This window comes from Eschrichtius robustus, chromosome 1, assembly GCF_028021215.1.
Source record: "Eschrichtius robustus isolate mEscRob2 chromosome 1, mEscRob2.pri, whole genome shotgun sequence".
Classification (NCBI taxonomy): domain Eukaryota; kingdom Metazoa; phylum Chordata; class Mammalia; order Artiodactyla; family Eschrichtiidae; genus Eschrichtius; species Eschrichtius robustus.
The window spans coordinates 8932373-8957476 of record NC_090824.1 but is presented as its reverse complement, the minus strand read 5'-3'; the positions used below and the strand labels follow the sequence as shown (position 1 = coordinate 8957476).

The following is a 25104-nucleotide window of genomic DNA, read 5'->3' as shown; positions in this document are numbered from 1 at the left end:
GAACTGGGCTCAACAGCACGGGGCAGGGCGCCAACAGCACTGGACTTGGGTTCAGGGCTGGTTCTTGCACCCACCAGACAGGCGACCTCGTGCCTCAGTTCCTCCCTCCAGCACGCGAAGAGAAGCGACTGCAAGACGTCCGGGGTTCCACCGAGCCCCGCCCTCGGGGGTGGGGCAGGGAGTGGTCACGTGAAGGGGCGCCTTGCCCCCGCCCCGCCCCGAGCCCCGCCCCCAGGCTCCAAGCCCTCATCCCTGTGCGCGTAGAGGGAGCTGAGGGCGCCGCGCGGGCTCGGGACCTGCCGCCCCCACCCGGTTGCCGAGGTCGGCGTCGCCGCCGCGGGGTTTCGGGGAGGCCTGCTCGCTGCGTGGCCTTCTCCCGGGCAGCTGTGCGGGCGGCTGGACCAGCAGCGGCAGGGAGGACTCGAGCGCCGGCGGCAGCAGCGACACCATGGATCTGTCCTTTATGGCCGCACAGGTAATGGGGCTCCTTCCACGCGCGCCCCGGGCCGCCAAGTTTGGGCAGGTTCGGGGCCACGGTCTCGCCTTCCCCGCCGGGGCTGAGCGCACCGGGAGGGTTCAGGTCGGGCGGTGGCGCCCGCCGGCGACCCGAGTGCGGGTCCTTTGTCCGGAGCTGGCATCCCCACTGGGTGCGCGCGTCTGGGGCGGCGAGCATGGCTCCCGGGGGTGGGGCAGGCTGTGCGCCCAGTGTTACCCGGATCGACCTGTGCGAGGGGCCTCGGCAGGGGACCCCTCCCTGCCCATCCCCCACCTGCGGTCCTCCCTCCGTTGCCCCGGAGCCCTCCAAGGCGGGGCAGCCCAGATCCGTGCGTACCCGGGTGGGCAGGCAACCTCGCTCTTCCCCATTCTGTATCTTCCCGAGGCGCCGGGTAATCTGTCACTTGCTGCTGACCTCGGGCGCCTCCCCCCTCACTTTTCTCCCGTTTGGTGGAGACCACAGACTCTGTAGCCCGAGGAAGGCGGCGAGACCCGCTCTGTGACCAGCCAAGCGCCAGAGCGCAGCAGTCGTTTTCTCCTTTTTCTGCTTTGTGCTGAGTCTGTAGCCATCAGTGCCTGGCGCGACCATAACTCTTCTCTCGACACAAAACAGGTTCCCAGTGGCAGACAAAACAGATGACCTCTCATTGCTTGGATTTTTTCTCCAGGGGAATCCCCTGAAGCTCTGAGCGTGGAGTGATCTTTATGTTTGGTGCCTTAACTCTGGAGCCAGAACAAAGGCAGACGCCTGCTTTCCGGAGCTGGAGCTGTCTGTGGCCTTTTGGAGTTACAGTCTGGCTCCAGGGAAGGGCCACCGCATTTGGGCTAGGGAAGTAAGTCCCCATGTACCAAATTCAGACCTTGCACCTTCTGTCGAGTTGTTTATGTTGGGAGCCCAGTGGTAGGAAGGCCCCCCAGGTTCCCTCTGTCCCCTGGGCATGTGGCAGGGGCTCCACTGGCTGCTGTTTACTTTTCCAGGGAATGGAGTTTCAGGGGACACTTTCCTTTTCCCCCAAACTTCACCATGGTGGAAATCTGTTTAAAAAGTAACAGCAAAATCTAGGCTGTAAGGACAGCGAGCTCCCAGCGCAAGCAGGAATGGGTGCAGGATCCCCAAGTTGGCTCAAGGGAACCCAGATTCCAGCTCTTGGCAGTCTCTTAACAGGTTTTCCATAATGCTAATTGCTCCCATGAGCCATGCTGGTCTTTTTTTTTTTGCCTAATTTTCTGTCTCCTGTTCCTAAACCCATGTTTATAAATATTGTCATATGGACATCATTTTAGATAGTGCTGACTGTAACTGCGTGATGACTGAGGAGGCTTCACCGGATTTATTTCTAGAGGGGAGAAGAGCTCACACAATATCTACCTCTGCCTCCCAGCTCTGGATCCCACCAAACAGCTGGCATTTCCATGGTTACAAGATAAATTGATTACTGCTAATCCTGGGGCTGGCTGGAGCATCAGGAGTTGCTATGGTAACTTGACAAAATAAACATAGGGCTTTTCAGCACCTATAGGCAGAGCCTGCGCAGAGATGGAGTTCTGTTTTTTTTTTTTTTCTTTTTTGTTTACGATTCAAGTTTAATGTGGTTAATTTATTACTGTGGACAGATGTTTGGGCATTGATTACACACTCAGTCCTGGGTTAGCTGCAGGGACAGAAACGTGAAGTGCCACCAAACGGGGAGAGATGCTGACGTTTTGCTGAGCATCTGCTATGTGCCAGACGTGGGCGCTTACACACTTGATTACAGTAAATCCTTACATGTCTGTGACACTGGCACTGTTATCCCCATTTTACAGATCAGGATACCAAACTTCAGCGAAATGAAACAATTTGCCCAGGACACACCATTAGCAAGGAGGAAAATGGGTTTCAAATCTGGGTCTGAGGATCTTTAAAGCTGCTGGGTTTCCACCTTATTGCTTCCCCCTGAGAAAGATGCAAAATAAGGGACAGGAAGGACATGTTTAAAGATGACTCATCTCTCCTCCTCCCCCCAGGAAGTGCTCTCCTCGTGGTGCGTCGTGATCTAATGGATTTCATTCTGGTGTTGCTCTGTCCCTCTTATCCTCACAAGGGTGGGAACTTTTACGTCTTTGTCTGTAGCACTTAGCAGTGCTTGGGCACAGTGAGTGTGCAGCATATGCTGTGGGTGTACAGTGACTGCTGCATGTGACCAAGTCGATGTCCCCACGCGTCAGCAGAAGGCAGTTGGATAGAGACATGTGAAGGCCTCCATCCACTTATTCAGCTAATGTTGAGTGCCTGCCTTGTGCCAAGCTCTGTGTCAGGCACTGGGACAGGGATGCTGGGGGACAAAGTTGAATGGGATGTAGATTTTCTTTCTGGATGCTTGGAGAGTAGTGGAGAAATGATGGACCAGGCCATTCCTAGAAAGGGCGACCAAAATGCCTGGTATAAAGTAGGCCCTCCACAAGCATCTGTTAGATGATTGGATGAGGATAAGACAAGATGTATGTGCAGGAAAAGCCATTAACAGGAAAAGATAGTGAATTTGAGGTGTCACATGCCGCCCCCCCCCCCAAACACCTGTTCATCGGTACTTGAGGCTGGGGGTTCTGATGGCTGAGAACTAGAGGCAGATTTCCCCTAGCGGGCCTGGGAATAAGGGCATTCTAAGCAGAGAGGTACGGAACTTCCCTGGCGGTCCAGTGGTTGGGGCTTGGAGCTTTCACTGCCATGGCCCCGGGTTCAATTCCTGGTCGGAGAGCTAAGATCCTGAAAGCCACGCGGTGGAGCGGCCAAAAAAATAAAAAATAAGCAGAGAGGCATGGAGGTAGGAAAGCCCAGAATATGTTCACAGAATCCTTCAGGAAACTGGAGGGTAGGGAGCACAGTAGAACTGGGAGACAGAGGCCAGGCCAGGTTGTAGAAGGTACTAACTGCCCAGGATGAGAAGTTCACGTTTAATCAGTAGACAGTGGGAGCCATTGTAGGTGACTGAGCAAGAATAGTTTATAATTGAAGCAGTGCCCTGGGAAAGCCCCAGCCCCCGTAGAGGCCAGAAGCTGGAGGGATGGATGGAGTCGGAAGTGCACACCTGTTTGATTCACTGATGGAGTAAAAGAGACCATATTCTTGTGGCTCCAAAACCCAAGTCTCTTCCCCTTCACCAAGTTGTGAAATATGATTCCTCTACATGGCTTAAAAAGACCTGGAGGATATATGCCATTTTAGATGGATTTCCCTCTCAAAAGCTAAGTATCAAAAAGACACTCTTCTTGGATGTACAGAGTGGACATCAGTTATCCAACAAATCCTCTTATGCAGATGTGCCCTCCCTGGTGCGGGTACACCGGGCTGTGGGTTTGGGCTTAGAAGAGGCTGTGGTCGCTGAAGATGTAAAGACTCAGCTTGACCCTGAGCCCTGGAGGCACTCGGCCTCTCTTTCCCCCACCCTGGAAACACCCCAGCCCCACTCTACACAGTCCCTGAGTCCCTGGAGATTCTGGAGGGTTGAAGAGTAAACAGGAGCATGCATTTCCCTATGGCCAGAGATGGCCAGGAGGGCAAGGCTACCCGGACCCCCTAGGAGCTGGAGGGGAGGGGAGAATCACAGATCTTGAAGACTGATCCTCAAATCCCTTCGTTGTCGGTGGGCTAGCCTGTCTCCAAAGACGGCCCCATCCATTCCTTCCCTACCTCCTGGAGGTACATGTTGGCCCCCCCATGAGGGAGTTTAAGATCTGATTCCCCTCCCCTTAATTGTGAGCTGGCCTTAGTGATTTTTCTGACCAAGACAACGCAGTGTGAGTGACATTCTGAGATTAGCTTGACATTCTGAGATTGGTTTGTAAGAGGCCTGCAGCTTCCACCTGGGACTCTTGGAGCGCTTGCTCTGGGGGAAGCCCAGCATCATGCGTGAAATTCAGAGACCCTGAGACCTCGGGAAGGGAATGAACACTTAAGAGACCTACTGTGTGCTGGGCCAGCGCATGGAATGAGCTAGAGGGACAAGGAGCCCCGTTTACATGTTTCTAGGTTGTAACTCCCTGTAGGACAAGCATGCCTATGGCATAAGAGCTCGCTCTCGTTTTTGTCTTGCATTGTCCTTGCAGTGACTAGTTTAAACCCAGTAGTTCCCAAATGTTGCTGCCACTAGAATCACCTGGGAGATTTAAGGGTCTTGCTGCCCAGGTCCTGCCCCAGACACTCCCATCTGAGTCTGGAGCTGGGAGCCAGCATCAGTGTTTTCTTTTCATCCCCTAATTGATTCCAGTGTGCGATCAAGGTTGAGACCCAGACCCTAAACCCACACTGTGGGGCTGTTCCCCTCCCCCCTCTTTGGATAGAGCAGGTCCTTGGTCCCTTTTAGGTCCTAAAAAGTCATGTCGTCCCTGGAAGTCACTCCAATATCAATTCAGCAAATTAAAATATTCAGGCCCAAAATAATGTAACCTGGGAGCTTGCTCCAAAATTGAGGTTCTTGTTTGGGATTAGCAGATGCAAACTATATAATTTTTATATATATATATATATATATATATATATATATATATATATATATATATATATATATATATATATATATATATATATATATATATATATATATATATATATATATATATATATATATATATATATATATATATATATATATATATATATATATATATATATATATATATATATATATATATATATATATATATATATATATATATATATATATATATATATATATATATATATATATATATATATATATATATATATATATATATATATATATATATATATATATATATATATATATATATATATATATATATATATATATATATATATGTAACATGGAATATATATAATATATAATATGGAATGGATAAACAACGAGGTCCTACTACATAACGCAGGGAACTATATTCAATATCTTGTGATAAACCATAATGGAAAAGAATGTGAAAAAATACGTGTGTGTGTGTGTGTGTGTGTGTGTATAACTGAATCACTTTGCTGTACACCAGAAACTAACACAACATCGTAAATCAACTGTATACATCAATAAAATAAATTTTAAAAAAAAGAAAGAGAATTGAGGTTCTCCCTTCCTCCAGACCACACCTGGCACAGGTGGGAAACCTAGAGTTGGAATGGGTGCCTATATTACTGTCGTGGTACAGACAGGGAGGAAATGGAGAGCCCAGGTGGTTCGGCTGACAGGCGGGGGAGCCATGAGTGGGGCTGACACAGGAGCACCCTTCACGTCATCATACCACCTCCCAGAGCAGTCCAAGCGCTGGGGGACGGTGGGAGGACCCGGGACCCTTCCATGAATCAGGTTCAGGGAATCGTTGAGCCCCCGAGGTACACAAAGTAGCATGCTTATGTACATTTTGAAACAAGTTTTTAAAGAAATCTGTATTCATTTCCTACAGCTGCCATAACAAATTACCAAAAACTGGGTGACTTAAAACAGCAGAAATGTAATCTCTCCCAGTTCTGGAGGCTCCAAGTCCAAAGTCGACAGGGCTGTGGTCTCTCCGAAGGCTCTGGGGAGGACAAGCCCGTGACTCTCTCTTAGCCTCGTGGGTGTGGTCTGCAATCATTGGTGTTCTGTAGCTTGTCTGTTCTTCTCTTCCTATCAGGACACCAGTCATACTGGATTAGGGCCCACCCTATTGACCTCATCTTCTTTTGATGACATCTGCAGAGATCTTATTTTCAAATAAGGTCACATTCACAGGTACTGGGAATTAGGACTTCAGTATATCTTTTGGGGAGACACAGCTCAACCTATAATAGGGTCTGAAGATCCCTGAAGAATAAGGATCTTGGTTTTTGTGTTGGTGGCCACTGGTCTTCGAGAGGCAGTGGAGAGATCACTCCTCTAAACCTCAGTTTCATCATCTGTGAAATGGGGACAAATGGCCTACCTCGTGGAACTGTTCATCTAGTCATTTAACAATCATTTCCTGTGTGCTAGGCCCTCCCTACGTGGAGCACTGGGGGACAGAGGGTCACAGGCCCTGCCGTGTGATATGTGACAGGGTGGAGGTAAACATAGGTGCCCTGGTACGGCAGAAGAGGCACCTCATCCAGCTCTGGAGGTCGGGGAAGGCTTCCGGAGGTTTGAATTGAGCTGAGTTTGAAGGATGCATAGCTGTTATATAGACGAAGGAGGACACTCCAGGTGGGGGGGAATGACATGAAATGGCTTGAAATGGAAGGAGCTTGAATAGTGTCCCTTATTGGGAATGAAGGTTGCAAGTGACCATTTGGTTGGGCCGAGGGGCAGGGGGAGGGAGCGGAGATGAAGCCGGAGGGACCAGGACCAGGCAGGTGGCCTCATGGAGTGGAGCAGGGTGGGGTGGGGGGCTGTGGTGACCTGAGAGCAGGGCTGTGGCCTGGGGGCGGCACAGACAGCGGCTCTGAGCTCCAGCAACTTGCCCATGCTGTGCAAACTCACAGGCCCAGGGCTGCCGGTGCTTGTGGTTTTTAAGAAAACTGAAAACTCCGATGCTTATAAGCAGTCTGGATTTTCAAATGTTGGCAACTAATTAAAAATTTTAAACTAACCGACCAACCATGATGTGGGCTGTTTTAATAATTACTTATTGCTTACCATTTCAGTTACTCCGTGGCTTAAAGCAATAATTTCTTTTGTGGGACCAGAATTTAGGAAGAAGTGGGCTAGGCAGTCTGTTTCTGCCCTGATGGCATCAGCTGGGGCCCCTGGGGCTGGAGTCTCACAGCTTCACACACGTGTCTGAAGATGCAAATGTTTCATCTTCAATGTTTCACCTTCAGTGAAACATCCAGCAAATGTTTCTTTAGGCAAGTGGGGCTTCCTCCCAGCATGGTGGTATCAGGGTCATCGAACTTCTTGTGTAGCACCACCTTCCCTCTCGAATCAGCATTCCTAGGTAGACGCTGCGAAGCTTCTTATGAACCAGACTGGGAAGTCCCAGAATGTCACTAACTCCACAATCGTTTGGTCAAGAAAATCCGAAGGCCAGCTCAGATTTAAGGACGAGGGAACCAGATTCTACCTCTTGATGCAGGAAGCAGCATGCATGTCCAAGGGGGAGGGAAGGATGAATGGCAAACATCTTTGGACACAGGCTACACCTGGTCCAGACAGAATAGGTATGTGGGCTGGATTCATCCTGGGACTGCCACTGTGAAAAGTATCTCTAGACTAGACAGATGTGTGTGGAGCTTGACAAAACCTTATAAAAAGTTTCCAAGCCCAGGAGAGAAGTAAATTATTCCTAAGGAGCTGCACCATAACTTTACTAGACTGAACCATACGAAGTTGCTGATGTTGGACCATTTTGACCTACAAAATGAAAATTTCATATAGTTCAGCCTAATGGGTACTAACTGGGAAGACAGTAGGTTCCTTGAGTTATGGAGGGAAGAAGAGCTGTGGGACACGAGATGGAGTGAGGAGACGTGGGAAGGGGGATCACTACCTGCTGGGGGGAGATCTGAGGAGGCTTCGTGGGTTTAAGGAGCAGGGCCCTCCCCTGCCTTTCCCCCCTCAGCCCAGCTCTTAGAACCTTGGCCTTGCTGGTGGGAGGACACAGTCCCACCTGGAACATTATGTCCCACTGAGTGGGTCTTTCTGGAAGATAAGATGCATGGTCTAATCATAGCTGAGATGCTGATAACATCCACTGCTCGTCTCCCTTCTCCCACCCTCCCTCCCCCTGGGCCTTGGGAGTCTCATGGTTAATTTGCATTTTAATCATTTTTCATGGCGGGGGGGGGGGGGGGGAACCACAAAAGACTTCTGGTCAAGTTGAAGAGGCGATTCTGTTGTCTCTTGAAATGGTCGTAGCTATTCTCAAGGGCCAGTGGGAGCATTCCCAAAGATTTGCAAGAAACCAGCAGCAGTCTTCCCTCCCCAGAGGAACACAGCACTTCCCAGAGAAACAGAATTCTAGGGTGTCTGGCAATCTGCTACTTAGAGAATGTTTTCCCCAGCCAGCAACTGCTCCTTTTTCTTTAAGCAGGAATTATTAAAATACAAATTGTCTATTATCTCAGATGTTTTCAACCAAAGGACTTGTCTTGAACTTTGAATTCCGATTTTAAAGATTTAAATATTTTATCATTCTAATTAGACCTGCCTCGGGAGAGCATATAGTGCTACGTTTTTGCAGGGGTGTAATGAGAAGTTAGAGAAGAAGTAAAAATCTGTAGTACATTTTGTAGACCAAATTTCTAGATAGTGTTTTAAGGGTCAAGACATTCCATCTGACTTGAAACAATTATATCTCACAGAGCTAAGAGAACCAGGTCGTCTGGAAGTGGATTGCAAATCTCCAATTGAACACTTGAGTGTTTGTGGAGCACCTGCTGTGAACTCAGCCCAACTTTGGGGGTCCAAACTCCAGCTTCTCTACTCTGAGATGATGGAAACCCATCTCTGTTTACTCCCTCCCGGTTCTGTCCCCTCAAGATGTCCTTGTACCTTCCCATCATAGCTGCCTTTTATCAAATGTTTAGGAGGTACCAGGCAGGCCCTGGGTTGAATAATACATAGAATCTCACTTCTAAATCCTATGACACCCCCATGGAATAGGCAATTTTAAGATCCATTTTACAGATGAAAAAACTGAGGCTTAGAGAGGCAAAGTCACTTGCCCCAGGGCACATAGGCTGGGATTCAAACCCAGATCTCTGTGCCTCTTCAGCTTATTTTTTAAATCCAATTTTACAATCTCTGCTTTCTGACTGGAGTGTTTAAACCATTTATGTTTAATGTGTTTTTTTAATAGTTGGGTTTAAATTTACTATCTCACTGTTTGTTTCCTATTGGTCCCACCTGTTCTTTGTTCCCCTTTTCTTCTTTTTCTACCTTCTTTTGGATTCGTTGAGAATTTTTTATTATCTCATGTTGTCTCCTCTCTTGGCTTATTGGCTATAACTGTTTCGTTATTTTAGTGGTTGCTTTAGGATTTATAGTGTATATCTTTAGCTTAGCACAGCCTATCTACAAATGATATTATGCCACTTCACATTCAGTGTAAGAACCTTATGACAATACACTTCTATTTCTCCCCTCTAAACTTTTGTGCTATTATTGTTGCACATTTCACTTCTATGTGTGTTTTAAACCTCACATTGTATTGTTATCATTTTTGTTAAAAGTTAATTACCTTTTAAAGAGATTTAAATAGTAAGGGAAAAACTTAAATATTTTCCCAGATGGGTACTATTTCCAGTGCTCTTTATTCCTTTGTGTAGGTCCATATTTCTATGTGTTATCATTTTCTTTCTGTCTAAAGGACTTTAACATTTCTAGTAGTTCAAAAGCGCTGGGGATGAATTCTTTCAGTTTTTGTATGTCTGAGGAAAAAGTCTTTTTTTTTTTTTTTGGCTTTCACTTTTGAATGTTTATTTTTTACTTGGCATAGAATTCTAGATTGACTGTTTTTCAATACTTTAAAGGTATTATTCAACCATCTTCCTGCTTCCCTTGTTTCCACTGAGAAATCTGCTGCCGTCCTTATCTTGTTCCTTCGAACATAATGTGTCTTTTTTTTCCTTTGGCTGTGTTTACAGTTTTTTCCGTATTGATTTTTGAGCACTTTGATTATAATGTACCTTAGTGTAGTTTTCTTCCTGCTTCTCGTCCTTAGGGTTTGGGAGCTTCCTGTATCTGTGAGTTTATACTTTTCGTCACATTCGGAAAATTCTCTGCCATTCTTTCTCCGCCCTCCAGTTTTTTTGAGATATAGTTGACATAACATTGTATAAGTGTAAGGTGTACAACACAATGATTTCATACATGTATATACTGCAAAAAAGATTACCACAATAAGTTTAGTTGACATCTGTCACCTCACATAGTTACAATTCTTTTTTTCTTGGGATGAGAACTTTTAAGATGTACTCTCTTAGCAACTTTCATATATAAAATACAGTATTTAGCTATAATCACCATGCTGTACATTATATCCCCAGAACCTATTTATCTTATAACTGGAAGTTTGTACTTTTTGACTACTTTCACCCAGTTCCCCACCTCCTGCCTCTGGAAAACACCAATCTGGTCTGTTCCTATGAGTTTATTTTTTTTAGATTCCACGTATAAGTGAGAGTATCTTTCTCTGACTTATTTCACCTAGCATTATGCCCTCAAGGTCCATCTAGTATGTCTCAAATGACAAGATTTCCTTCTTTTTCATGACTGAATTTTATATATACACATATATACATGTATGTAGATATTAATATACCACATTTTCCTTAAGTATTCATCTGTTAATAGGCACTTAGTTTGTTTCAGTGTCCTGGTTATTGTACTGTGTGTGTGGATGTCTCTTCAGGACAGTGATTTCTTTTCCTTCAGATACATACCCAGAAGTGGAATTGCTGGATCATACGATAGTTCTATTTTTAATTATTTAATTTAATTTTTGAACCCCCATACTGTTTTCCATAGTGGATGCACCAATTTACATTCCCATCAACAATGCACAAGGGATCCTTTTTCTCCACATCTTCTCCAACACTTGTTATCTCTGTCTTTTTGATAGTAGTCATTCTAACAGGCATGAGATGATATCTTACTGTGGTTCTGATTTGTATTTTTCCCTGATGACTTGTGATGTGGAGCACCTTTTCATGTACCTGTTGGTCATTTGAATATCTTCTTTGGAAAAGTGCCTATTCAGGTCCTCTGCCCATTTTTAATTAGATTATTTTTTATTGTTGAGTTCTATGAGTTTTCCATTATTTCTTTACAGATTCTCTCTTCCCCTGTCTCTCTCCGCTCCTTTGGAGATTCTATTTGCATGTATATCAGGCTGCCTGACATTGTCTCACAGCTTCCTGATGCTTTCTGATGCTTGTTCATTTTTTTGAGGCTTTTTTTTTTTTCATTTTGGATAGTTATTATTGACATATCTTCAAACTCAGCAATATTTTTTTGAATATCTAATCTCTGCTAATCCCATCCAGTGTATTTTCGACCTCAGACATTGTAGTTTTCATATCTAGAAGTTTAATTTGGGTCTTTCTTATATTTTCAGTCCTCTTCTTAACATGTTCAGTGTTTCCTCTAGCTTTTTAACATATGGAATACAGTTATAACAACTGTTCAAAAGTCCTCATATACTAATTCTAAATGTGCCTCAGCTCTGGGCTGGTTTTGATGGATTGCTTTTTCTCCTCATTATGAATCATATTTTCCTGCTGCTTTGCATGCCTGATAATTTTTGATTGGATGCCAGACATCGTGAATTTTACCTTGTTGGACGTTAGATATTTCTGTGTTCTTATAAATAGTCTCAAGCTTTGTTCTGAGATGCAGTTATGTTACTTGGAAACAGTTTGATCCTTTTGGGTCTTGCTTTTAAGATCTGTTAGGCAGGACCAGAGCCATCTTTAGTCTAAGAGTAATATTTTCCCACTACCGAGGCAAGACTGCTCTGAGTATTCTACCCAATGCCCTGTGAATTATGAGATTTTTCAGAATGGCTGGTGGAAACAGGTACTATTTCTGGCCTGTATGGATGCCAGGTACTATTCCCTGTCATCCTTCAGGGTGATTCTTTGCTGCCTCAGGTGTTTTCCTCACGCACACGTGCTCACCAATCCTCTGCTAAATATTTGAGCGGTCCTTCTGCAGATCTCTGTTTAGCTCTCTCCTCTGCATCCTCTCCCTCATGGTCTCCAGCTGCCTTGGTCTCCCCAGACTCTCAGTCCCATCTCTTCAACCCCAGAGTCCACTGGGCTCTGTCTGGGTTCCCCTTTCCTGCTCCACAGCCTGGAAACTCTTCCCAGGCAGTAAACAGAGTCAATTACTTGTTTCCCATCTCTCAAAGGTCACTGTCCCTCACTGCCTGATGTCCAACGTCTTGAAAACCATTTCCCTATGTTTTGTCCATTTTTTTATTGGTTCCGTTGGGAGGGTAGATCCAGTCCTTGTTACTCCATCTTGGCTGGAAGCAGAATTTTCTTAACCCTGTGTTTTTAAGAAGTATGCTTCCACCCCTACTCCTTTCCTCCCGTTGTGGGAAAAGGAATATAACATTAAGTCTGAACTTGGCCCACGGCCTCTCCCTCCCCTCTCTGGAACCTTGATCTGGCATTTCTCTGCCTCTTCTGAATGTCATAAAATGTGGGTAATGTATGGAAGCTCACAGGTGAGTCTCTGATACCAGACTTAGAAAGCCAAACAGTGCGTGGACTGCCCAAATTCCTTTCTGTGCTGCCATCGTCACTTGGGTTCCTTCAGAGAGTCTTGTGACAAGATGCTTCATGGGACATCGTGAGAGCCAGGGAGTGATCCGGGTGTCAGGTTTGGCAGCCAGACGTTGGGCAGCCTATTGAGCAGGGCTGGTTTCCTTGGGCCTCCATTCCAGGCAGCTAGACTCGGGGGAGCCTCATTCCCCAGGAGGATGAAAGTGAGGGGGTGGGAAGCAGGCTGCTCCAGCCTCAGGCCCACCCAGGGTGGCAGCCAACAGCTGGGACCCTGTTTGTCCTCTCCAGACCCCGTTACAGCCCCTCACCCATCTCCTCAGCACGGAGCTCTGGCAGCTGATTAGAAATGTATTAAGACTTGGCTTCCGGCAGCTTTGAGGGAGACCTGAGGGAGGTGACTAATGCGCTCCCCGGGCCCCCTGCACCCTCGCCTCTCTTGGCTGAGCCGTGGCTCTGCTGCCTGCATCTCCTGCCCCCTCTCTGACATCCTGCCAACCCTTCTTCCCTCCCACTGGAGATCCCACCTAGGCCCCGCTGTGTATCCCAGTAACCAAATCAATCCGGCAGGGAGGGCCATGGAGGCAGCATGCCGTGGGACACCCCCTGTGCTGTGTGTGGGGGATGTCAAGGAACCAGAAAGAAGCTATCACCACCCTTCGTCATCTTTGTCACCCTCACCAACATCATGTGAGCACAGATTACATACAGAATATCAACCTCAAGCACACAGGTGAGGCAGAAGCCACCCTTAGGTGGTAGAAGAAGGAGGCAGGTGGTGTAGATGAACTCGAGCACCTGCTGAGGGGCGGGCTCTGTGCCGCACGACCCCCCTGTGAGGGCGGTGCTATCGCACGCCCATTTTAGAGAGGAGGAGAGCGAGGCTCGGAGACCCTGAGGGTCTGGCCCGAAGTCACCCAGGCAGGAGGGGCTAAGACAGGCTGGGTCTGTGCCCAGGGCCCGGATACCAAAGCTGAATAACAGCTGACAGATTGCAGAGCGTTGAAGTGGGAGTGGAGGGGGACCTGAGCCCCAAGCAGGTGTGATTCTGTGTCACAGACCACCGCGGCCCAGCCCTCTGTTAGCCTACGTCTCCCTCCCTGGGCCTGTGTGGGCAGAGCGGATTGTGGCTGAAGCAAGTTGTTCCAAAGCTCAGACAGGCGGTCGCCGGAGGCAGAGGCAGAGCCCACAGGAGGTACAAAGAAGCGGGGAGGGGTCTGGGGGAGTGGAGGCTCGCTCCCTCTGGAAGTGCTTGGCCCTCCCTCCTCCTCGGAGCCCCCGACGCTCCGTCCTGCTCTCTCTCAGAGCGCCCCTGTGTCTGAGGGTCCCCGAAGGCAAAGGTTCATGTCTCATTTATGCCAGCATTGCTGCTGCCCAGTCCAGGGCCAGAGCTGGTAAATCATTAATAAAGGGATCAAAGGAGAGCAGGGAATCAATAAAAGCATGGGAAAAGCTGGATAGAAAAGCATGGGCTACATCAGCTTGCTGGCCCTTCCTCCTTGGCCTGCATCGTACCTTCCCCGAAGGCACCAGTTACACCGAGTCCTGCCGTCCTGCCACCGCAACCCGCATCCTGTCCCTCAAACTCCCAGGCCCCAGCGCCCTCCCTTGCCCTCTGCAGGGTATCTGCCACATGTGGGACCCAGGGCTAGGGCTTTCCATTCAGCACAAGACAGCCTGTCTTAGCCCTTCCTGCCTGGGTGACTTCGGGCCAGACCCTCAGGCTCTCTGAGCCTCGCTTTCCCCCTCTGAAAAATGGGTGTGTAACAGCACCGCCCTCACAGGGGGGTCGTGCAGCACAGAGCCCGCCCCTCAGCAGGTGCTCGAGTTCGTCTACACCACCTGCCTCCTTCTTCTACCACCTAAGGGTGGCTTCTGCCTCACCTGTGTGTATGTGAATTCTGACTCATGTGTTTGCATTGCTTTCGAACCCTGGCCAGATCACCTGGGCAGATCTACCCTAAAATGCCAGAATCCCTCTCCAGCATTCCTATGAAGGTTGAGTCACTCTCTGTGTATCTTTACCGGTGGGGAGCTCACACCACCTCGCAAAGGCAGTGACTTCCACTAGAGGCAGGTAGCCTTGGGCTCAGACATGGCCCTGCCACTGTGCATCTGGGGAAATCACTCCATCTCTCCAAGCCTCGGCATTCGTACCTGTGCAATGGGATGATGGTCGTTGTGGTAACTTACGATGTCAGGATCTTGAGGCTTAGATATGGTAACGTGGCACCTCGCAAGGGGTCAGTAAATGGGAATTACTCATTATGAGCTTCCTCTCTTGAGTCAAAAATCATCTTCCCTTTAACTCTGCCCATTGGTCCTCGGAAGCGAGTCTAATCCTGCTTGCATGTGGTAGCCTGGGGCTGTAATTGCCTGGGGCTGCAGAGAGCACCTGAGATGGGGAAGCTGGACGCGCAAGTCCCAGGCCTGGCTCTGCCCCTCATGACTTGGAGCAAGATACTTAACTTTTTAGAGCCTCAGTTTCTCTGTCTGTTAAATGGGAATAGTAACACCTAGCTCACAGCATGCGCAGGAGAATAAAATGAAAGGATGGATGTAAAAGTACCCACTGTACAGGACTGCACAAATGCCGGTAACAATTATTACGTTTGAACCATCATTCTGCATCCTCCTGCGTCATCCCTTTTTTTTGGATTAAATGTGGCCATTTCCTTCAACTATTTTTCCAGATGACTCTTCTCTCTGGAACCAGGTCAGGCTCTGGTCTGTCAGTCTTCTTGTAGATCGGTTTTCTCAGAACAAGACATGATGCTCCAGAAGAACCTATCACCTCCTTGGATCTAGCCCTGATATACCCATTAATATGGCCACTGGGAGCTGAATCTTGCCCTGTGTGATGCCGTACCTTGCCTCATGCTAATGAGCGGTCCCTCTTTCCTGAGTGCTGCTGTTCAACCAGTTCTCCCTTCCAGGACTGGTGCAGCTGATTTTTGTGAACCTTAGCACAGATAAGTCAAGAACGGTGAAGGGTGTGAAATTTTACCTGCTTGCGAGCTAGCCTGCCGTGACGTAGAAGATGCTGACCAAAGACCCTAGACTCACAGACAGAGGGCTTTATTGCTCACAGCACCGTCAGCAGCATCAACTTCGTGTTCACATCAGTGCCTCTGACCCCGCAGGTCCCACAGGGCCCAGGAAGAGCAGCCCGGGTGGATTCTGTGAGCGCAGTGGGTTTGTGTAACAGTGAGGAACCGCACAGTTAGGAAACTCCGCTCTTTCAAAGGGAGCTGCTAGCAAACCTGCCCAACCTTTGTCTCAGAGGGAGATAATCATCCTGGTTGGGAAATAAACGTGCCCTCTGCCCCAGAGGGGGGGACGCTGTCTCTTTCTTAGGAGACACAGTTTGCTGTACAAACATCATTGTTGTACAAACATTGAAAAGATAGCCCGGAACAAGCGTTGTTCATGCCTTTACTCAGAAGGCGTGCAGAACACAAAGACTCGTGAAGAATTGTCTCCCAACAATGTGTTTATACTTATCCTTCGAAACTGCACAGATCTGGGCTTGCGTCTCCCTTGGCCGTTCCGGAGCTGTGCCACCTTGGGCAAAGTCCTAGCCTCTCTGATCCTCAGTTTCTGCAGCCTGCAAAAGGCATAATTCCTACTTTCGCGAAGTGCTATAAGGAGTTCTTTGTAGTCGTGTCCTTGAAGCATCCTCACTGTGCCTGGTATAGAGCAGACCACAGAGAGGAGGCAGCAGAACCGCAGTCACCATGATCTGGAGGTCTTCCTTCCGATACTTGATTCTCTCCCATCTATCTTCATCCCTCCCTGACCTAGTCCTCGTGGCTCCTCCAGTGGAGTAGAGTTGCCATCCTGGCCCCGAGCCCACCAGCCAGTGGCGAGGACCTGGGAAGCTGGTGTCGGGAAGCCCAGAGCAGAGAGAGCAGAGCCTGGTTCGCATCGGGGCTCCGGGACCCGGATGAGTTAGTTTCTGAGCCTCAGCTTCCTCATCTGTAACACAGAACCCACCTCCTAGGATTTAAGGACGAATGAAAGGAGATGATAAACAGGGACTGTTTGGAACGCATGTGACAGATGCTCAGCAAAGCCATTATGATGCCTTTTATGCCTTTTCCTTTCGGTAGCCTGAGACTCCTGAAGGCAGTGTGGGGTTGAAGACAGGGGCTTGCTGCCTGGTGAGGAAAGTGGCCATTCTAGCTGCTCCCTGGAGGGAGCTGATTAGGAAAAGCAAAAGAAAGAAGGCTGTGGGGTGTGAGCTTGTTTTGCAAGCTTCTTGCAGATCCGCTCAGCATGCTGGCGGCACTCAGTAGCAGTTTATGGGCATTCGCATGGCAGGACCCTCTGTGTTCTGCCTCCTGCAAGGAATACAGGTCGCACTGCCCAACGCATCCTTCTTTGGGGTCCAGAGATGAGGAGCTTGGAACTCTGCAGATCTTCTCTCTGGCCTTGGCAATGGCTGTTTACTTACTGTTTGGCCTTGGGACGGGGTGACTAATATACCCTCTCCGGGCTCCATTTAAGGAACTCAGTGTAGCTTGATGGTTAAATGTTTGAGATGCAGAGTCAGACAGACCTGGCTTTGAATCCTGAGTTGGAAACCAGCTGGAAGACTCCAGCATGTCATACAACTTCCTAAGCCTCCGTTTCCTCATCTCTAAAGTGGGATAATGACCTTTCCCGCCTCGCAGAGCTGTTGGGAGGATCAGACAAGGCCATGCGTGTGCAGAGCCTGCCCAGGAGATGGTGCCTACTATGGTGCTGCATTATTTTCCGTTTCTTGGTCTACAATATGGAGGGGGAGGGTGGGAGCACAGAATCTCTTACTGCTTGGAGCAATGGAAGACTCCTGGAATCAAGGTCAAAGAATCCTGCCCCAAATTCTCTTTAGCCTCTTTCTGGTTGTGTGTGACCTGAACAAGTCGCTTTACGTCTCTGCACCACACCATCCATGGGTCCAGCTCATCACGTCTCCTTCCACCATGTATGGTGAAAACACTAGTCCCCATGCCTGGCCTGGGACCCTGGTCAGTGCTCAGGGCCCCTCTCAGCTCTGAGCTTGTCAATCTGCAAGGCTGCCAGCTTCAGAGAGCATCCTGTGTATTCAGGATGTACCGAGCAGGAAGGTAACACACACGGGACAATGGGGTGGGCCAGAGGAGCACACAGGGTTGTTAAAGTGGGCTACAGGCAGGTCCCAATGGCTGGAGCTGCCCGTTGCTCTGCCCTTACCCAAGGATTAGTCCTTGGGATGTTTTTTGGAGCCACTGGAGTGGCTTAGGCTGATGGTCCCTGCAGCTCGTGGCACCCCAGTGGCAAGCAGGGTGGACCATCCCATGGGCAGACGGGGAGGAGCGGCAACTTTTGCAAAAGGAAAATCTGCTCAGCCTCCTCCTGACAAATGATGTTTACTGGGCTCTCAGGGAGTGAAGTCCATTTTTTACACTTCTGGTCAGGAAAGTTAAGTGGCGCTCGTGGGTGTTCCGGGGGGAGGAGCACGCGGCTCCGTTGCAGAGAGGAGGCTCCTGCCGCCTCTCAGTTCACGTCATGTGGATTGGAGGAATGGACCTTCCAGGAGCTGGCAGTCCCTTGGGTCACTGTGACAGTGCCGACCACGATAACTCCCACCATTTGCTGGGTGCCAGGCTCTCTTCTGAGTGCTTTACCTGGATCAACACAGCCAAGCCTCACCACCACACTCTGAAGTAGAAATTCCAATTCCGCCCATTTTTCAGACGAAGCAACTGAGGCTCGAAGAGGTGAAATAAGTAGCACGGTTGCGTTTTGAACCGGCCGCCAGGCACCCACGGACTCTTTCTCGTGGCTTCCTCTCTGGACTCGGTGGCTCTGCAGTTGGGCTGCTTGGTTCTTCGATCTGAACTCAGCCTGAGCGGGGAATCGGAGAGTGGCAATAATTCGCCACCCTTACATTTCCACCGTGATTTGCAACACAGAGCTTTGATTCCAGCGAGTCTGAGAGGGGCGCAGGGGTTACCGCCTTCGTTTTCAAAGCAGAGACCAAGGTGCAGAGGGGAGAAACGGGCACCGTCTAGCCACACGGGATGCCACCTCCATGCCAGGCTGGATCCCGGCCATTCCAAAGGGGGCAGACAGGGATAGAAAGGGAAGCAAGCGGGATGTGCAGGGAGCTGCTCCGTGGGAGCTGAGGAAACGGCTGGTGAGTGGCTCAGGGAGGTTCCCAAGCCGCATCTGAAGGGCGCTCTCTGCCTGCAGAGAAGAGCCCTGCGGTGAAGGGGCAGCGGGGGCTGGTGGGAGAGAGCTGCACTGATGGACCGAACGCAGGACACGTGCTGGATCCTTTGGCTTCAGGGCTCACTGGGGATGAGCCCCCCAGACCACAGCATGAGCCGACCGTGCCACTCAGGGCTTCCTGCCAAGCCCTGTTTTCATTCCTTAAGCCACTTAATTCATTCAACAGTGGTCCCCTGGGCCTGGTTCTGTGCTGGGTATTGGAAGAAGAGGTGACAAGGACAGTCCCTGACACCCAGGGGCCAGCCATCTGGAGGCATAGCAGAGGAGCCGAGAGAACCGACAGTACTCGGAGAGAAGGGTGGGGCTGGGCCACAGAGGGGGCACCTCAGGCAGCTTGCAGGGGCAGGCTTTGTAGGAGACCTTCCTGGAGGAGGTGCCATCTCAAGCCTGCCATTACAGGACTTCCTCTCCTGCTGCTCTGCTTCTGCACACTTGAGCCCTCCTCGTAGGTCGCGGCAGCTCTGGTGTGGCCAGGGCTCCGGAGGGAACAGGCTGGCAGGTCCCTGAGTTCTGTATTCTGGATTCCAGCCAGTCTGGCTTGGGGCACCCACATTTTGACACTGGGGCCGTGAGGGCCCCTCAGGAAGGCAGTCAGGCCGGGGCAGAAGTGAAGTCTGGGTTGTCTCTCCCATCTTCTCCCGCCCAGTGAGGCTCAGAGCCCCTGCCTGTACCCCGCTCCTCATTCCCCCCCCCCCCCGTAATATACAAGGCCCACTGTCAGAGGCCAGCTTTGAGCCCAGGGGGCCCCATGCCTGCCAGGTTCACTCTGGACTTGGCCTGGCTCCTCCCTGAGACCCCTGTGTGGATGCTTGGTCTCCGGGTGTCTGCCCTGGGGCATCTGCCACCTGGGAACGTTGGTTCTCCGTTCAGGCAGGAGACGCTACAAGGGAAAGCGAGTCGGGCTCAGACCGCCAGTCACACACTTGCATCCTGCCGCCCTTAGCAGGGCCTTGGCCTGAGGTGCTGGGTCTGCGTCCGCACAGAGCCAGTGCAAGTCCTGCGTGCGACAGCATTGGGGGTGCGGGAATGAACCCGGGGCAAGGTCTGCGCCCTGGGTTGGAGCTGGCCTCTAGAAGAGGTGCCTTCTTAGGCCACCTGCTGTTTGCTACCTTCCTTTCACCAGCTTTAGCAACTGTCCCATCCTCACAATCCCCTAAAAAGCCTCCAGTTTGGGGAAACAAGCTGCTCACCTGTGACCCCTACCCCAGCTGTGATTCTGCCTTTGGAGGAAGACATACCTGCCCTCAAAATTCCATCATCCAGGCTGGCGCATGACTTGAGCCAGCCACCTGACGCTCTACAACTGTTTCCTTGCCTGCAAAACCGAGTGAATGACCTTGGTCTGGAAGATTGGGCGAAGATGAGGAAGATCAGGTGTACAGTGCCTGGCACAGGCCTGGCACTGAGCCTTATCTAGATGCAAGGAAGGGAGGCCCAGGGAGGGAAAAGGCTGTGTGCCATCACTGGTTCAAGGACACAAGCCCATGGCATTGGGCTTGCCTGTCGCCCATACGTGGGTGAGCTGACGGCCCTGTGCTCCCTCTGACCAGCCTGGCGCCAGCTGGCGAAGGCTCCTCACTCAGGCCAGCCCCTTCTCCCAGGACTTCGTCTCAAATATGATGATCTGTTCCCATTTTTTGAGCTCCTTCTGCAGGTCAAAGGTGGTGCTGGGTGGTAGGGTAAGAATCGCATTGCATTTAGAAGCTCATCTGTCAGCCACATTGTTTTACTTGCAAAACAGTTGTGTGCAAGGAAGCAAAAAGCCTTTAGCTGTGATCCTGGTTTTTAAGAAAATCAGCGCCAGCGCTATTGAGCTGATTCCCATCAGTTTAGAGAATTGGCCATCATCAGGCTACTTAACAGCCAGGGTGGTGGAGAAAATCCTTCCGAAGCAAACAGTTCATAACCTTGGGTGGCCAAAGAGTTTTCTGCAGCAGATATTCTAACAAATGATAACAAACATTCATAGACTCAAGGTTATAAGTCAGCAGCCCTTAGAATTGTTAAAACAAAGTAGTCATTATAACAGCAAAGCTGGTGGCTTTTCTTGGCAAATAGAAGGAAGCTTGACCTTTTGAGGACAGATGCAGAATTGGTACAGCTTTAACTTAAACGTTATGGTAACTCTTATGTAAATACTCAATAATCTTTTATCTGTTTAAACGAAGATAAAAAGCCCAAGTGTGTCTCAAGTTTCACGAAGACATGCTGTGGATTTTATTTTATTGTTTGTTTCTGGGTTTATTATTTTAATCAAAGGATAACTTACAGGCAATACAGAGCACAAATCTTAAGCGCCCAGCCCAATGAACCTACATATTGTGCAGATAATTTACGTAACAAGCCTGACTGCTGTCCTGGAAAAGCCCTGCTTACAAGGTTGGCCCTTGGCTGGGGTCCCCTCTATCCTGACTGATAAGGATGGTTCTCTGTGCCTACACTGTTCACGCAAACAGTGCAGTTTATGTGGAGCACCTGCTTTCCTTCTGGGAGTCTGGGATTGGGTATGTGCTGGGCAGAGGGTACCTACTGACTAGCCCCCAGTAAAAACCCTGGGCGCTGAGTAACCTGAGTTGGCTACATCTTAGACGTTGCATCACAACCTATTGCTGGGGAATTAAGTGCATCCTGTGTGACTCTACTGGGAGGGATCTTGGAAGCTTGTCCTTGGTTTCCTGTGGCCTCTTCACCCCACATGCCTTTTCCCTTTGCTGGTTTGGCTTTGTGTCCTGTGCTGTGGGAACCATGAGTCCTCCCAGAGAATCTCCGAACCTGGGGTGGTCTTGGGGACCCCAACATACGTATGTAGCCACCCCGATAACTACCACCCAGATCAAGAGGTGGAAGATTTCCTTATGTCCTCCCCCGGCCAGTGTCCTCAAGGACTTGACCCTTGTCACCCACTGCTCTGACCATCCCCCCATCCCTGCCAGTAGTTCTTGGGGTGCATCTTTTGTCTCCTGGAAACAGCTGTGCCCTGTCCCATTATCCACTGGAAGAATGTTTCTTTCTTTTTTTTTTTTTTTCACACACACACACACACACACACACACACACACACTGTATTTTATTTTTACAAGAGATAGACTGACACCAAGCATTGTAAATGGATGACCACAACAAAAGCAACAATGATTGCAATTACCAAACACGAAACACACTCATACTATGTCATAATATTGACATTCAGTCCAGTAATCCTCCACTGTAACAGCTCCTTTACTTTGCAGTGAAAATTGATTTGTATATTCTTTGCCTCTGAGTCCTTGTGGGATTTTTTTTTTTTTAATTCAAACAGAAAGTCACAAAAATTACAATCCTCCTCATCAGTTCACTCAGTCCCATGTAATTAATTTGTTTTTCATCTTGATCTTTTGTTAGCACTTTTATGAATTCATCAGTTTTCCATGAGAGTTCTGAAAATGCTTATTCATTCAGTTCAGCAGTACAGTCAGTTACCAGGAACCTGTACTTGTCAGAGTCTTTTCCATGAATTCCTTGAAGATGAAACCCTTTTATAGGAACATATTTGCAAAAGCATCAGAGTACACCCAGAACTGTCTGTAAATGACAAAAGACTTAAAAATGACCACGGTTAAAGATTTGATGAAAGTTCATAATAATGCAATTGACAAGGAAATTTAGTTATTTCTGAGATATACATTTTAAAGTAATAACTAGAATTACGACTTATAACATTATACCAGAACATATTATCCACTGGAAGAATGTTTCTTAATGACACCATTTCTGCCTGCCTCTCCCCTGACCCCCGGCCCTTAACTCCCCCTTCTGACTTTTTCAAAACCTTGTGAATATTGGTTTATTGAAAATGATGCACCTTATTAAAATGCCGTCAGGGGTTTTAAAAGTTTGCCTTCTTGCTTGAGGCTTCTTAAAAGGCTCTAATCCTTCACCTGCTCTGAGAACATTTTAAAGCAGAGCAGGATTTATCCGAACAGTTTTTAATTGAAGTTAACTTTGTGGTTTTTCCCACACAGCCAGACACTCAAGCACATTGCAGAGGTTTGCGTGCGACACTGGCGAATGCCAAGTGAGTCTGTCCTCTCAGGCAGAGAGCTTTGTGGGGTGAGGACCAACAGCCGCCTGGCTCATCCAGACACATGATGGATCAGACAGAATGGACATAAAACGGAGCCGGAAGGACCAGCCTTCCCAGGGTTCTGGGCGCCTCTGGAATGCAGCCGCAACGCTGCTAGCAGCATGCATCCTGCATGCGGAGTGGCCACAGGTTGCTCAGGGAGCCCCAAGCCCACAGTCCCAGCTCAGCCACGATCCTTGGGTACCTGGGCAAGTTGAGTCCATTCATATGTCTGAAAACGGGCTCAGTACTACCTGCCATCCCACTTTATTCTGAACGTTGATGCGCTAATGTACGCAAACAGCTTTGCGGATAGAACAGTGGCAGTAAGGATGCAGCCTGGCATTTATTGAGCACTTCCTAAGTGCCCAGTACTACTCTAAGCACTTTATATGTGTTCATCTTCACAACACCCTGGAGCAGGAAGTGCTTTTACCATCACTCCCATTCTGCGGGTGAGGAAACTGAGACTCAGAGGTTACATCACTTGCCCAAGTCCTACAACGAATGAGTGGCAGAGGGGGTTTTAAGGTCTGCAGTTGGACTTCCTAGCTCTCAACCCCTGTGCCATCCTCACCTGTCAACTGCAGCATAACTTGTAGGATACTGTCTACCTGGGGGCGGCCTCTGCTGAGGGGGCGCTAGCAGAGTGGGATGTTTCCTGACATGGGAACATTCATCCCCAAATTCCCATGAGGCTGCCGGAGCTCTTGGCCAAGCCTCGTCTCCTCCTGGGACCATTGCAGGTGCCTCTCAACTGATGGGTTGTGTCTGGTTCCTTCCTGATCCACTTTCCTTTCCTCACCCCTGCCGGAGGAGCTTTATCCTGCTAAGGTTCCTCAGTGACCCTCCCCACCCCCCACCCCACCCCACCCCACCCCCCCGCCCCCGGCCCATAGGATAACATCCCAATTCTTGGGCTGACTCTCCATCCCCGTGAGCAGACCCAGGCGTCCTCTCCAGACCTGGGGCCCCACGTGCACCTTCCTGGTCCCCGCTTCCGCCAGGTGCCGCCCGAATCCTCCGTGCTTTCCCCGGAATGCCCCCTCCCCTCCTTCAAGGCCAGGTTCAGAACCCCCTCTGGGAAGCCAGGTGCCTTAGACCTCTCATTCCAAGGCAGTGCTCTTCTTCTGTACCAATATCTCGGCACTGCTCCCTCCCATCACTGGGCTGGCGTTGGTGCAGAGGGATGTCAGGTGCATCTCCTGTGGCCCAAACTGTGTCATTCTTCCCAGCCTCCGCAGCGTGGAACATGGGGCTGGCATGAAGGCAGGTGGGACTGCCCAGGTCTGAGCTGGACCCCCATACTCGGTGCGGGACCTCAGGCAAGTCCTCACCCCCCAGAGCCACAGTCTCTTGGCCGGTATGGATGGATGGATAGTGGCCCTGTGTACACAGCGAGCACTGAATGAGCAGAGCCAGTGGAGATGTGCTTCGTGGGGTGTAGAAGTTTCCAGCGTTGTGCGTGTTTCTTGGGCCCGTGGATAACCAATAGGTTGAGCTCATCCCAGCAGATGGTTTGCGTTCCCCACGCTCTCTTTCTCTTGCTCTTAGCTGGGGACTCACCCTCCTCCTGCCTCACCCACTCACTTGCTTTCCTCCTTGGCCAGGTGCCTCTTCCCTTCGCTCACCACCAGCCAATCAACAAACACATATCTGTCCAAAGAGGGATAAGCCCTACATCCCATCCGTCCCACCAAAGATCAGAGGGGGTCCAAGGTGCCATCTGGGAAGGGGGTGGGCAAAGGATTCCCTGATCCCCCTACACACCCCTCCAGCCCATTTCCCCAGCTCATTGTTTGCTACAGATTATTGAGTTGGAAGGAAAATGCTGAGCTCCTAATTCCAGAGTTTGAAAAGGTTCTCTTCAGAGATGCACCACCTTAAAGTAGTAAAAATAAAGCGGAAAGAACCACCAACTACTACTGCTAATAATAATAGTAGTAGCACTAGTTACTAGAAATATGGTAGAAATATGGTTACTATTAAATGCTTGTTCACGCAGTTCCAGGCCCTGTGCTTAACACCCTGTTGCAAGCATTGAGCTCAGGTCTTTATA

At 49.3% G+C, this 25104-nt stretch overlaps 1 protein-coding gene across 2 annotated transcripts in view; it reads left to right on the top strand.

Annotated features, from left to right (window-relative positions):
• The first annotated feature begins 255 nt into the window (after positions 1-255).
• The window catches only part of C1H14orf132 (chromosome 1 C14orf132 homolog), a 47660-nt gene continuing 22811 nt past the window's right edge, over positions 256-25104 (top strand). For both annotated transcript variants that reach the window (XM_068540990.1, XM_068540980.1), the window contains exon 1: positions 256-475. In XM_068540990.1, the coding sequence (XP_068397091.1) occupies positions 449-475 (27 nt within the window). In that variant the 5' untranslated portion in view covers positions 256-448. The remainder of the gene's footprint in view (positions 476-25104) is intronic.